The 13,121-nt window shown below is 44.0% G+C and overlaps 1 protein-coding gene across 1 annotated transcript in view; it reads left to right on the top strand.

Moving 5' to 3' along the window:
- Positions 1–11,097, top strand: part of LOC132885976 (glutamate receptor ionotropic, NMDA 2D) — a 167,106-nt gene extending 156,009 nt beyond the window's left edge. Inside the window, exons 13-14 of the mRNA XM_060920508.1 lie at positions 7,380–7,621; positions 7,972–11,097. Of these exons, the coding sequence (XP_060776491.1) occupies positions 7,380–7,621; positions 7,972–11,097 (3,368 nt within the window). The remainder of the gene's footprint in view (positions 1–7,379; positions 7,622–7,971) is intronic.
- The last annotated feature ends 2,024 nt before the right edge of the window (positions 11,098–13,121 follow it).

Here is a 13,121-nt window from a genome sequence, read left to right as displayed (position 1 = left end):
GAGGCAACTGTACTAACCACTGCACCACCCAAAATTCTGATCTATCATCTCATATTAATGTTTCTGTTTCACACCTAAATGTCTTCAATGTACAGCAGAAATAACAGAATTGGCCTTGCTGTCCCAATACTTTCAGAGGGTGCTGTAAGATACTGTTGGTATTTTCTTACGTTCATAGTTGTGTATGTATCACGAAGCTTCATTTTAAAAAGAAATCAAGGGGGCGTCATGGCTCAGGTGAATAAGGCGCCATACCATAAATTCAGGGACCCGGGTTCGATTCCGACCCGAGGTCATTTCCTGATCCCTCCCTATCTCTCTCTCCCACTCATTTCCTGTCTCTACACTGTCCTATCCAATAAAGGTGAAAAAACCCCAAAAAATATCTTTAAAAAAAAAAAGAAATCAATATGAAACTGGCTACCATTTTTCCCTGATTTTCTCCCTAATTTTTAGTCATGGCCCACCTATGAGGCAGCTCTCCCCTATCACATGACAGCTCCCAACCAAGCAGGACAAAGGCTATCATGTGGTTCCTCCAAGACATGTGAAGCTAGATTTGCTCTCTTGGGCTCCCAGCCACGGATTGGCTATGGCATCATTGGAATTTGAATTTATGATCTCTAAATGATAGGGAGAATGCTTTCACTAGCCACAATTATTAACACCAGAATTTAAATAATGTTAAATTCATCTAACCACCACGAAGAGAGCTATCCTTTTAATCTCTCTGCCACTGAATGAGGGAGTTATAATGTTTTCCGTTTGCCTGTATGACTGTCCAAGATTCCCACTGGAGTGTGTTACTTCAAGAATGAGTGGTTGAATAATTTTAGGATTCATATGGAATTATCATTATAACCAGAAGCTGAATTGATTAGATTTTGGAATAGATCCAAACAAGGTCAAGGTTACAATTTTAAAGGTAGTTCTGGCATACAAATTAGTAGCAATCTATAGTTAGTAGACTAGACTTGTTGGTGGTGGAAGCATCCTTGTCAATGTGGTTGGCTACGAGTTTGACTTGTTCCATTTAAAATAACTGTTCCTGTCCCTTGGTGAAGTAGTGCAAGAATGTCACACCATCAACCTGGGAGAGACGAGCTTTCAGAATTTCTGTAAGGTTTATTTAAACATTTTAACTATCAAAAATGTGTTATTAATAAGAAGAGAATTGTCAATTACCTCTTACTTTTTGGGCTGCTGGTCAGCCATTGCATTCTTTCTTATAGTGTTGATGTAGAATATAATTCAATTAAATTTGTGATTAAAATGATCACTTTTAGTTATGGGCTCTGCATTAACAATCACTTGCAATATGCCGACATCTTTCCGGTCATAAATCTGAGTGCACATGTTTTCTGTCTCACTGCGGCCACCATTTGAGTGTTAGATGCCTCTGAAGCAGTAAGTACTAAAGTACTAATACTTGCCCAAAATTTTTCTCTGAGTGGCTTTGTGTTGGACCTGTGATTATCTTTCTATACATACTGGAAGCTAAAAGTTCTGGAATCCCCTGGTGTTTGTAGTCCTCTCCTACAATCAGACTAACCAACATCTACCACAATTAAATGATTATGATCTCACCCTTCAATCCATCCATCCATAACCGCTTATCCTGTGCAGGGTCACAGGCAAGCTGGTGCCTATCCCAGCTGACTATATTTCTGCATAAATATGACCTAAAACATCATCAAATTTTCACACAAGTCCTAAAAGTAGATAAGGAGAATCCAGTTAAACAAATGCGACAAAAATATTATACTTGGTTATTTATTTATTGAGGAAAATGATCCAATATTACATATCTGTGAGTGGCAAAAGTATGTGAACCTTTGCTTTCAGTATCTGGTGTGACCCCCTTGTGCAGCAATAACTGCAACTAAACATTTCTGGTAACTGTTGATCAGTCCTGCACGCCGGCTTGGAGGAATTTTAGCCCATTCCTCCGTACAGAAAAGCTTCAACTCTGGGATGTTGGTGGGTTTTCTCACATGAACTGCTCGCTTCAGGTCCTTCCACAACATTCCGATTGGATTAAGGTCAGGACTTTGACTTGGTCATTCCAAAACATTAACTTTATTCTTCTTTAACCATTCTTTGGTAGAACGACTTGTGTGCTTAGGATCGTTGTCTTGCTGCATGACCCACCTTATCTTGAGATTCAGTTCATGGACAGATATTCTGACATTTTCCTTTAGAATTCGCTGGTATAATTAAAAATTCATTGTTCCCTCAATGATGGCAAGCCATCCTGACCCAGATGCACCAAAACAGGCCCAAACCATGATATGACCACCACCATGTTTCACAGATGGGATAAGGTTCTTATGCTGGAATGCAGTGTTTTCCTTTCTCCAAACATAATGCTTTTCATTTAAACCAAAAAGTTCTATTTTGGTCTCATCCATCCAAAAACATTTTTTCCAATAGCCTTTTGGCTTGTCCACGTGATCTTTAGCAAACTGCAGATGAGCAGCAATGTTCTTTTTGGAGAGCAATGGCTTTCTCCTTGAAACCCTGCCATGCACACTATTGTTGTTCAGTGTTCTTCTGATGGTGGACTCATGAACATTAACATTAGCCAATGTGAAAGAGGCTTTCAGTTGCTTAGAAGTTACCCTGGGGTCCTTTGTGACCTCGCCAACTATTATATGCCTTGCTGTTGGAGTGATCTTTGTTGGTCGACCACTCCTGGGGAGGGTAACAATGGTCTTGAATTTCCTCCATTTGTACACAATCTGTCTGACTGTGGATTGGTGGAGTCCAAACCCTTTAGAGATGGTTTTGTAACCTTTTCCAGCCTGATGAGCATCAACAACGCTTTTTCTGAGGTCCTCAGAAATCTCCTTTGTTCGTGCCATGATACACTTCCACAAACATGTGTTGTGAAGATCAGACTTTGATAGATCCCTGTTCTTTAAATAAAACAGGGTGCCCACTCACACCTGATTGTCATCCCATTTATTGAAAACACCTGATTCTAATTTCACCTTCAAATTAACTGCTAATCCTAGAGGTTCACATACTTTTGCCACTCACAGATATTTAATATTGGATCATCCATCCATCCATTATCTGTAGCCATTTATCCTGTCCTACAGGGTCGCAGGCAAGCTGGAGCCTATCCCAGCTGACTATAGGCGAGAGGGGAGGTACACCCTGACAAGTTGCCAGGTCATTGCAGAGCTAACACATACATGGGTGCAAGTATAAAATTTTCAAAAATCTGAAAAGTCTGACAAGGTCAGACGTGCATGGCGCAGCCATGCAAGGGGGGTTACAAAGGGGGGTGAGCCCCCCTTAGGGCTCGAAAAAAAAATTTAATTACAAGTTAAAATGGTTGTCTCTCATGCAGTCTCATGCAAACATTTATAATATTGATAGTTATATGATTTGCATATTCACATCAAATGTTTAATACATTTCATCAATTCATCTGAAATAACAATATTTCAAGTACAAGGCTTGATATTTCAAAACATCTAGCAACTACTAATTTAAATGTTGAAACCATTTTTAATATGCTTTTGCTGTGATACCTTTTTTACAATATATACACTGGAATAGCTGTGTTGATTTGGTCGAACAACGTGCTACGTGCGTGAAACATGATATCACACATGTATAACACCATGAAACAACGGGCTAGTCAGGACCACTCGTCGGTGAGCGGCATATAAATTGAATGAGGTTTGTGGCGAAGATGAGATGAAAAGATTTGTCTCGTGGTAACCCAGTACGCTGAGAGTGAGACAGTGAGAGGACCACCCCTATACCCTCCCCGAAAATCTCAACAGATTTACACGATTTGGAAAAATGACTTTTTCAGAACCGAAAAAAACAGAGCTTCTGGCTCATGCCGGAAAACATGCACCCATGCACATAGACAACCATTCACGTTCACATTCACACCTACGGTCAATTTAGACCCACCAATTAGCCTAACCTGCGTGCCTTTGGACTGTGGGGGAAACCGGAGCACCCGGAGGAAACCCACGCGGACATGGGGAGAGCATGCAAACTCCACACAGAAAGGCCCTCGCCAGTCGCTGGGCTAGAACCCAGGACCTTCTTGCTGTGAGGCGACAGTGCTAACCACTACATCACCGTGCCGCCCTATATTGGATCATTTTCCTCAATAAATAAGTGACCAAGTATAATATTTTTTTTCTCATTTGTTTAACTGGGTTCTCTTTATCTACTTTTAGGACTTGTGTGAAAATCTGATGTTTTAGGTCATATTTATGCAGAAATATAGAAAATTCTAAAGGGTATACAAACTTTCAAGCACCACTGTATGGTCAATTTAGAGCCACCAATTAGCCTAACCTGCATGCCTTTGGACGAAACCGGAGCACCCGGAGGAAACCCACGCCGACAACATGCAAACTCCACACAGAAAGGCCCCTGTCGGCCACTGGGCTCAAACCCAGAACCTTCTTGCTGTGAGGAGACAGTGCTAACCACTACACCACCATGCTGCCCACCCTTCAATCCCTCTTCCCTATCTGTTTTACCCTTGTTGTTGAGTTTCTGACTCATTTCATTCCAGTAGGTTTTTACTCTTTCATATGTACTTATATACCGTTTCTGTTGTTTTCACTCTGTCCTTCACTTACTGTATTCTCGTCACTCTTTTTTATGCACTCCTCCTTGAACTGAAAATGTGCTCCTGCTGTTTGTCATTATGTCACAATCCTATGTGCTTCTTTCTCTCTTTTCCCATTTCATCCTTTCTTCTTCTCCCCATCTCCCCTGACAAAATGGCATATTCAAAGAAAGATAAACAAATTTTCCCTTGCTTCTTTCTTTCTTCATCTTCACATTTACCTTATTATAGAGAAAGGTACATGAAGGATTATGGTGTAGACCCTGACCTTACCTTGGTGCTCTCTCTCTCTCTCTCTCTCTCTCTCTCTCTCTTTCTGCCTCTGTCGCTCATTTTCTCTCTTTTCCTGTCATAATCAGTGACCTCTGCTCTGTGATAACCTTAAGCAGACTATCCACTCTCAAGCACATTCTCACACAATTAAATAAAACTTCCTCAGATACTGTGATAGTATAGACCCCTTCGCAGTAAACGTCATTCATACGTAAGAGGAAATTGCGCGCGCAGCCTGGACCCAAAAAAGACTCAGCAATGGTAGAGACGAGAAGAAATATTTGGAAGAAATGCCTAGTTGTTGTGTTGTCGGGTGTCAGAATCGTAGCAGTGATGGGGTTAAAATGTACAGAATTCCAGCAGGATCTCACCCATTCCAAAAAAATCGCCAACATCTATGGCTACAAGCCATCAAATGTGTAGACTGGGATGAAAGCACTATCAAAAATGCGCGGGTTTGCAGCGCCCACTTCATCACAGGTAAGATCAGGCTATTTATTAAATCTTTCTTTTTTATTCTTTCTAGTCTTCGTTTATTGATGTAGCAAAATACTTTGGTAACGTTTGTCTGATTAGCTGGGTCATAGTTACACAATGTAATGAATATTGTTAGCATGTTAACTTAGCTTTGCATGCAATTTTGTTTGTAGGAGAGGTCTCGCTTGACTCAAGCAGTCCAGATTTTGTGCCATCATTATTTGTGTATGCCGAAAATCACAATTTTAAAGCAAGGATGGAAAGGTAAAATTGTGTGCCCTCACTCTAAATGCCAACTTACGTTGACTGCTCTAACCTAGCTCCCGCCCCGTTCAGTTTCATTTCTGGTCTCTGCCTCTCGCTTTTTACGCAGCTCTGATTTCTCTTAGCTGCACTCTTTACACTATCATTCCTTTCATGCCATTACCTCCTGCAAATTGCTGTTTAGTGTTGGTATTTGCTGTTGTAGCTAAAGCCACATTGCCATCACATCACTGGCATAATTTGATTAAAACAAAATGAATATGAATGTCCCATTGTTAATCAAGTTGTAGTCTCGCTGTAACCAGAATGTTGATGGCAGGCTACTTTTGTAAATAGTTTTTTTTTTTGAGTTTGACATTTTTTGTAAATAGTATGACTGCCTTCAGGTATCAGAGGAAAACTTACTAACATCGTCCGTCCACTCTTTAATTAAATACGGATCCGGTAGGCGATGTCCACTTGTTAGAGTTAACTTATTTATGTAGCATTCTCGATCTTGTAACGACAATTGTTTTGCATAATCTGACAGCTCATAATGCCGGTCTATGGGCAGCGCCGTTGTTTCTGAGTCCAGGCTGTGCGCGCATCCTGGCAACGGTCGGTTTGTTTACAAACATGCGAAGGGGTCTATAGACCCTTTTCAGTCACGTGACCTTCGTAAACGCGACCACCATTTTGGACATGTAGTGGACTTCGGCTCGAATCAGTTTGAATGCGAGGAAGGCGACAAACGAAAAACATAAAAGAAAAAGGAGCGAGATGCAGAAAACACTTTCACTATTCAGCGACGTAGGGCATTTACAGGGCGAGCAGAGGAAGAGGTATTTGCAAAAATTGAGGTTAGCAGGCTTAGAGAACGACGTTTACCTGCTTCCACCAGGATTGTTCACTGACGTACGCTCCGGCTTGCTCCCCCTCAAATTAAGCAGCGCGCTCCGGAACCTTGGCCGGAGCACTCTGGGAGCAAGCCGGAGCGCGCTGCTTAATTTGAGGGGGAGCAAGCCGGAGCGTGCTCCGGAACCTCGGACGTTGGCTCCGGCAGCTATTTACACTGGATCCGGTGTAAATAGCTGCCGGATCATAATTACAGTAAACTAGTAAATACAGTAAAGGAAAAACTTGAGACTGAAAGGTTTTAACAGTCATCCAAATGACTGAATGTAAGCATTGCTACAGTAACATACTAGCTACTATGTTGTTGACATTAGCTAGTCAACAATAGCTACTACAGAAGAACAAAGAGGTTACAATGGGTTATTTTAACCTATTTGGTTACACACTCGCCACCACAGAATGTTAACAGCAATGTAATGCCTTTTCTGGCTAATTTTATTCGTCTTACCTCCAACAAAGTGGTCACTACACAAGCATTGGTATGCCGAGGGCTGCCAATCTTTCCTGTTAATGGCCGCTATCCATCTTCTCCATCGGGATCCGATAAAATGATAAACCTTGCCTTGTTTGTTGATGGTTACTACATCCAGGTGCACAACAATATAGTGGCATGATGGAAGTCTTGCTGAAAGTAAAAACTTTCTTTGCTGCCGTTCCTCAATGTTGGCTGTGGTAAACTACTGGTAGTACATGTCCAAAATGGCGGCCGCGTTTGTCATGACGTCACGTGAAAAGGGTCCATAGTACACATAAAAGTATACATAATGAATTATATTTAATTAATATTATTAAACCAAGCAGATCTTTATAAATTTTCTATATATCAGTATACATTGTAACTCTTCTCTTCTCTTCTCAGATGTAATAGAGATGCTGGAGCGTCTCTGGCTTTCAGGGATATGCCACAATGATAAAATTGAAGTGATGAGCTCCAAGCTGGACATTGACAATATGGCTGGAGTGTTTTACATGTTGCTGGTGGCCATGGGCCTGAGTCTACTTGTGTTCGCCTGGGAGCACCTTGTCTATTGGAGGCTCCGCCACTGTATGAGTGGAATGGGCCAAGCTGGCAAACTGGACTTTCTGCTTGCCTTCAGCAGGGTAAGAGGGGCAGACAAATGCAAGCAGACAGATAAGGCAGAATGGAGGAGATTATAGAGGACAAAAGATGAGAGAAAAGTGGATGGAGGATGAGTCATTACAGCACATATAGTGTTTCTTGCTGTATATGAGATATTGCATGGTAGAAATGGGAGTGATGCTGTAACCTATAAGAGTGGTGTGTAATACTTTAACTTCAGGCTTAGTCTCTTTCCTAAATCAAATCTCCATATACACCAGAATAGCTGAGCCTGCTGGAAAATCACATCAGAACATAGCAATCTTATTTCTGGGATATCTAACAAAATAACACCTATATTACCAAAATCCTTTTTATTTTTCTCTCTCAGGGTATGTATAGCTGTTGCAGTTTTGAGGATGAAACTGCCCAAGGCGGACCCAAAGTCACCATTCCCACCCACCATCATTCCTCTGTTGTATCAGCCCCTCCCTCATCCCATGTTGTCACTGCAGGTGTCACCAACCAAGCCATTGCCATGGTACCACAACAGCAGCAGCAGCAACAACAGCACCCACCTCAGCCTCCGCAGTCCTACAAAAACCCTCTTCCTGGGTCCCCTCCTGCTGTGGTACATTCTGGGGGATCTTTGGGGCCCTCTACTACGCCACTTCTGGGTGCCCCTCTCCCATGCTCCACGTTTTTGCCACGACCTGACCGCAGACTGGCTGTTGTGGACCGCTGGAGGCAGCCCAAAACTGCCAGTGCCACCACACCTATGAATCTCAGAGGGGGACTATCTGACATAGGGACCTTCCCACAGCAGATAGTTCCTACATGGGCAGGGAGTGGACCTACTGGAAGCACTATGGATGGATATAAGCGCTACTATGGCCCCATTGACCCCGAAGGTTTAGGGCCATGCATGGACCAACAGGCAGGCACTCAGACTCCAAAATCAGCTCCCAGGAACCATCAGCAACCCCCACCTGCTAGCTTGGCTTTCTACCAAGAGAAGGGCATGGACCATGGGGTGGGGAAGAAGGTGGGAGTGTGTACTGGTGGAGGGGGTCAGGGGAAGGGGGTGAAGTCTTTGGGCACTCCTAGGCTGCCACCCAAAAGTCAGGCTCCAGCCCCACTGCCACCTAACCCCCCACTGCAGCACCCCTCTCCTCCTCTTCCCTCATCCCTTTGGAGGAAACGGAGGCCCAAAAAAACAAAAGAGCCTGGTGGCCCACTATATGAGAACATTCTGCCCCTGGGCCGTAGAGGAGGTGGAAGGGACATGGGTCGTAGGCCCAGACCATCCCCACCTCTTCCCATTCCATTCCCTGTACCGCTTTCCCCAACTTACACACCACCATCACCCTCTCTCTCTCTTCCTTATACTTCCACCTCATCCTCCACCTCTAGCACTAGTTCCTCTACCACATCGTCTCCCTCTTCATCTCGATCCACCTCTCCCTCAACCACCTCCAGCACTACCTCACGCAGCACCAGGGCTAGGGAGGAAGAGGAAGAGGAAGACTTGGATGAGCTGACAGAGGAGTCCAGTCTTCTTCAGGGACACAACCGACACAACAACAGGGAGCGCTCCATCCTGTCCCCCAGATCCCTTACACATGGTCCGCCACCACCTCCTGTTCCTCCACGCAAGCCTCGTGGTTCATTTGGAGAGCGTGAACGAGAGAGGGAGGGCAGTAGATTGAGAGAGAGAGGTGGCAGCCAGCTCACTCAGCTCCAAGAGTGGTGGGCAGGATGGGGGGAGAGAGAAAGAGAGAGGAGTGGGGGAGGATCTGGTGACACTGAACGGAAAAGGGAGAAAAGGCACAGGAAAGAGAGGGAGAAAAAGAAAAAGAAAAAAAACAAGAAGAGGAAAAAGAGAGAGGAGCGTGAAAGGGAGAGGGAGCGCAAGCGGCGGAAGGTGAAGAAGAAAAAGAAAAAGGTGATTAAGGCAAAGAAGAAAAAGAAGGCATCCACCAGCAAGCATTCAGAGCCAGATGAAGGTGATGCAGAGGGAGAGGGTGAGGGAGAGAGAGAAGGAGAGTATGCCTCCTTCTCTAACCAGTACCGGAGCACATTTGGAGAAAAGGGAAGCCTCTTAGGTTGGGAAGGAGAGAGAGATAGAGAGAGGAGAGATGGAGGGGAGGATGTGGGAGATGAACAAGATGAAGAGAGTGGAGGGGGCCGGAGTAGAGAAAGAAGGCCAAAGAGTAGTCATGCACGCCACAGACCATCCAGCAAAAAATACCCAAATCTCAACAAACTTCCTGCTTCTGTCAAATTTTGGGTCAGTGGAGGGGGTACAGAAGCATCTGGTGGCTCACCTCCCTCCTCATTACATACTCTTCTTCCATCAACCAAGCGAAGGAGGAGCAGTGGAGCAGAGCGAGAGGTGGCAGGAAGGGGAGGTGAGCGTCGACCATTACTCCTACACTATGAAAGGGGTCGGGCACACACCCGTGAGGGCCTGTCCTTCCATGAGTGGGATTCTGAGGATGAAGAGGAAGATGATGAAGTAGAGGAGGAACAGGAAAGGGAGCAAGAAAGGGTAAGAGTGGAGGGAAGACTGAGAAGGATAGGGGGCAGAGGGGCTGTGTCTGAGTCTGAGAGGGATCGAATTAGAGCAGATGATAGTTATTCTGATGATGGCTCCTCAGGGGAGTTTGGCCAGTTTGAAAGGTACTGGGAGGGAAGTGGGGCAGAAGGGGCAAGTGGGATTGGAGGTGGGGGTTGGTTTTTTGGCACCTACCCTGCCCGAGAGAAAGGAGGAAGTATCAACAGCAGAGATGATTCAATATTAGGTCGAAATGAAGGATGGAGTGGAGATTTTTGGGGCTCAGGGGTTGGGTGGGGCTCTGGGGGTGGAAGTGGGGGTTTTGGCTCACAGTGGCCACCTCCTCCAACATCACTTCCACCCCCTCGACGCTACTGGTCTGTTGATAAGTTGCCCATGAAGAGTGAGAAACGTGGTCACAGTAGGTCAAAGAGCAAAGGAAAGAGGGCTCGAGTGAGGGAGCAGGATATGGTATCATGCTCATACACACAGATTAGCCACAGCAGAGGGCCCTTTCGGTCTAAACGGGGCAGTGCCACCTCCCACAGTCAGGAGGAGCTGCTGCCCCACTGCCACAGTCTAAATGCCCGACCCAAACTTCCCCCCAAACCCGATGGTGCCAAATCCGGCAGTCAGTCCAACCTCACCACCCAACAAGCCCAACATTCGGAGCCAGCATCCTCCCCAACCCAATCCTTACTGCCATCAATCCCTGCAAGCTCTGCACCCTCCTCCCTCCCTGTGCCCATCCCACAACCCACTTCTTCTGCATCCATGTCTCCGCCACCAGTATTATCACCTGGTACCACCAAAGGGACTAGTGCTAAACTTCAGTACCAGAGACTGCGTTCTGTGCCCCAACCCCGGCGCTTCTACTCACCCCATCTGCCCCTTAAAGCAAAAAGCTTGTGCTCACGACGTGGCTCTGCCCACTTTTCCAGCCTTGAAAGTGAAGTATGACACGGGGCTTCACTGCTACACGTGTGTGTGAGCTCTATGGTGAGATGTAAATGGACTGTGACGCACATGCACGCACTGCACCAGGATCAAGGCAGTGACTACGACTGCCATGATGGTGCCAGAGGCTGGGACAGTGATGGTGATATCACAGCAGGAGATGAGTTGGCAGAGGCTGTCTCCCTAACCACAGAAACCCCAGCTGTGCTCGACTTCCGCTCGGAATTGAGCATTACAATGTCGTCCGTAGTCCTGTCCTCCAATGAGAACAATGGCTCCAGAATCTGTGAGTAATGATGTCATGTTTACACACACTCACATACAGACACTGTCATTCAAGGAAGACTTTTTTTTTCTTCAATAGGAATTCTATGGACTATGGAAACCATTAAGATTAAGGTTGCTTTTTCAGATTTTTAGTTTGCTTTTTTTGGCACGATGGCTGTGGCCAGAACCACTTCACTGGCTGACAAATGGCCTTGCATCTTCTTTGCTGGGTGTCACCACAGTGATGCAGTGACAATTTTTCTGTTTGTGTTCAACCCCCAAGGCCACATTGGACAGTGATGTCTGAACTTTGATCTAATTAGTTAAAAGTCAATAATCTAGTACTTACATTTCCTTTGTTTTAATGCAAAAGCATCAGCCAGTCAGATTCCATTAGCAGAAATTCATTGGCACTTGTCAGAACTCTGATGCTGTGGTGTCAGACAGGGATGTTACTATCATCTGCGATGTATTTTAACAGAAAAAAAACAGCTAAGGACAAAAACAGAATACATGTAGCAGTTTTTCTGTATGGATTTCTTTTCTTACACCAGATTCCCACTACTCCTTTTTTTATTCTATCTATTGCGCTCACTGTGTTAGCAAAAGTAGAGTAAGCTAGCGGTGTCTGAAGTTAAATAGTAGAATTTTAGTCTTGGATGCCAAATAACAGAGAATTCAGATTATTAGAGTGGACCCATGATATTTCATCTCTCTTGTTGGCTTAGAGTATATAACACAAGCAATACATAACTGTCTTAACCAAAATGAGGGTTGCAATATCTATAATTGGCACTAGATGGCTACATAATATTAAAATTAGTTAATATTTCTGAATAGTAAATCATGTCTTTTAAACTTAATTGTAATTTCATCATTTGTTCAATAGTTAACTAATTTTGCAGATATAAGGTACTGATTGTGTTCCCAGCTCTCGCCACCATGTTTTGATAGTTATTTGGCAGACACTATTAACAGTGCAAAGAGAAATAATTTTAGAAAGCACAAAATATTTGGCTCATGCCAGTACATGCATCATTTACTACATCAAGGGCAAATCAATAAGACCATTATTATTATTATTCATAAGAAAGAACACAGGTGCCAACACACACAAACTGAGCACATATCAGGGCTTTAGGTCTTCTAGATTAGTCTACATCATGAAAATGTTATGAAACTTTATTTGACATCAGGCACAACTCATTTGCCCTTGTTGTAGTTGAATGTAGCTGTAACATAATGTAGCAAAATATAGAGATACCTTTAGGCTTGTAGCATTTTGGATGCAGATATCATCAAAAATCACATTCATAAGGATGTGAAGTACTTGCACATGTTCCAGATTAAAACACCCTTTAGCAGAGATTCCGCTTTTTAATAGGATCTGTGATGTCTTTCTGTACAGCATATTGCTTTAACGAGGACTCTCTTTTTTTTTGGGAAAAAAACCTTGCTAATATTTGCAATATGATTGAATACTTTGCCCATTTATGAAAGGGTACACACAAACACATTAAGTTTGGGGATGAATATGCTCAGGTAATCAAGTGCGATTTGTGTAACTGAGTTGTTAAAACAGCTGCTCAACCCATGTTGGTCAGCTTTCTGATGATGTTTGGGGAAGTCTGTCATGTAAGTAGAAAGTCTGGCTACACTGGGGAGTGGGGCAAGGGCTGAGGTACAGTTAAATGGGTCCAGTGGGATGTATGTTCACTTGATCTTTCACTGACCCTTGAAAGGCACTAACACAGTACTCT

Source organism: Neoarius graeffei, chromosome 5 (genome assembly GCF_027579695.1).
Source record: "Neoarius graeffei isolate fNeoGra1 chromosome 5, fNeoGra1.pri, whole genome shotgun sequence".
NCBI classification, from domain to species: domain Eukaryota; kingdom Metazoa; phylum Chordata; class Actinopteri; order Siluriformes; family Ariidae; genus Neoarius; species Neoarius graeffei.
Note: the sequence above shows the minus strand (reverse complement) of the source record. Positions and strands in the feature narration are given on the sequence as shown.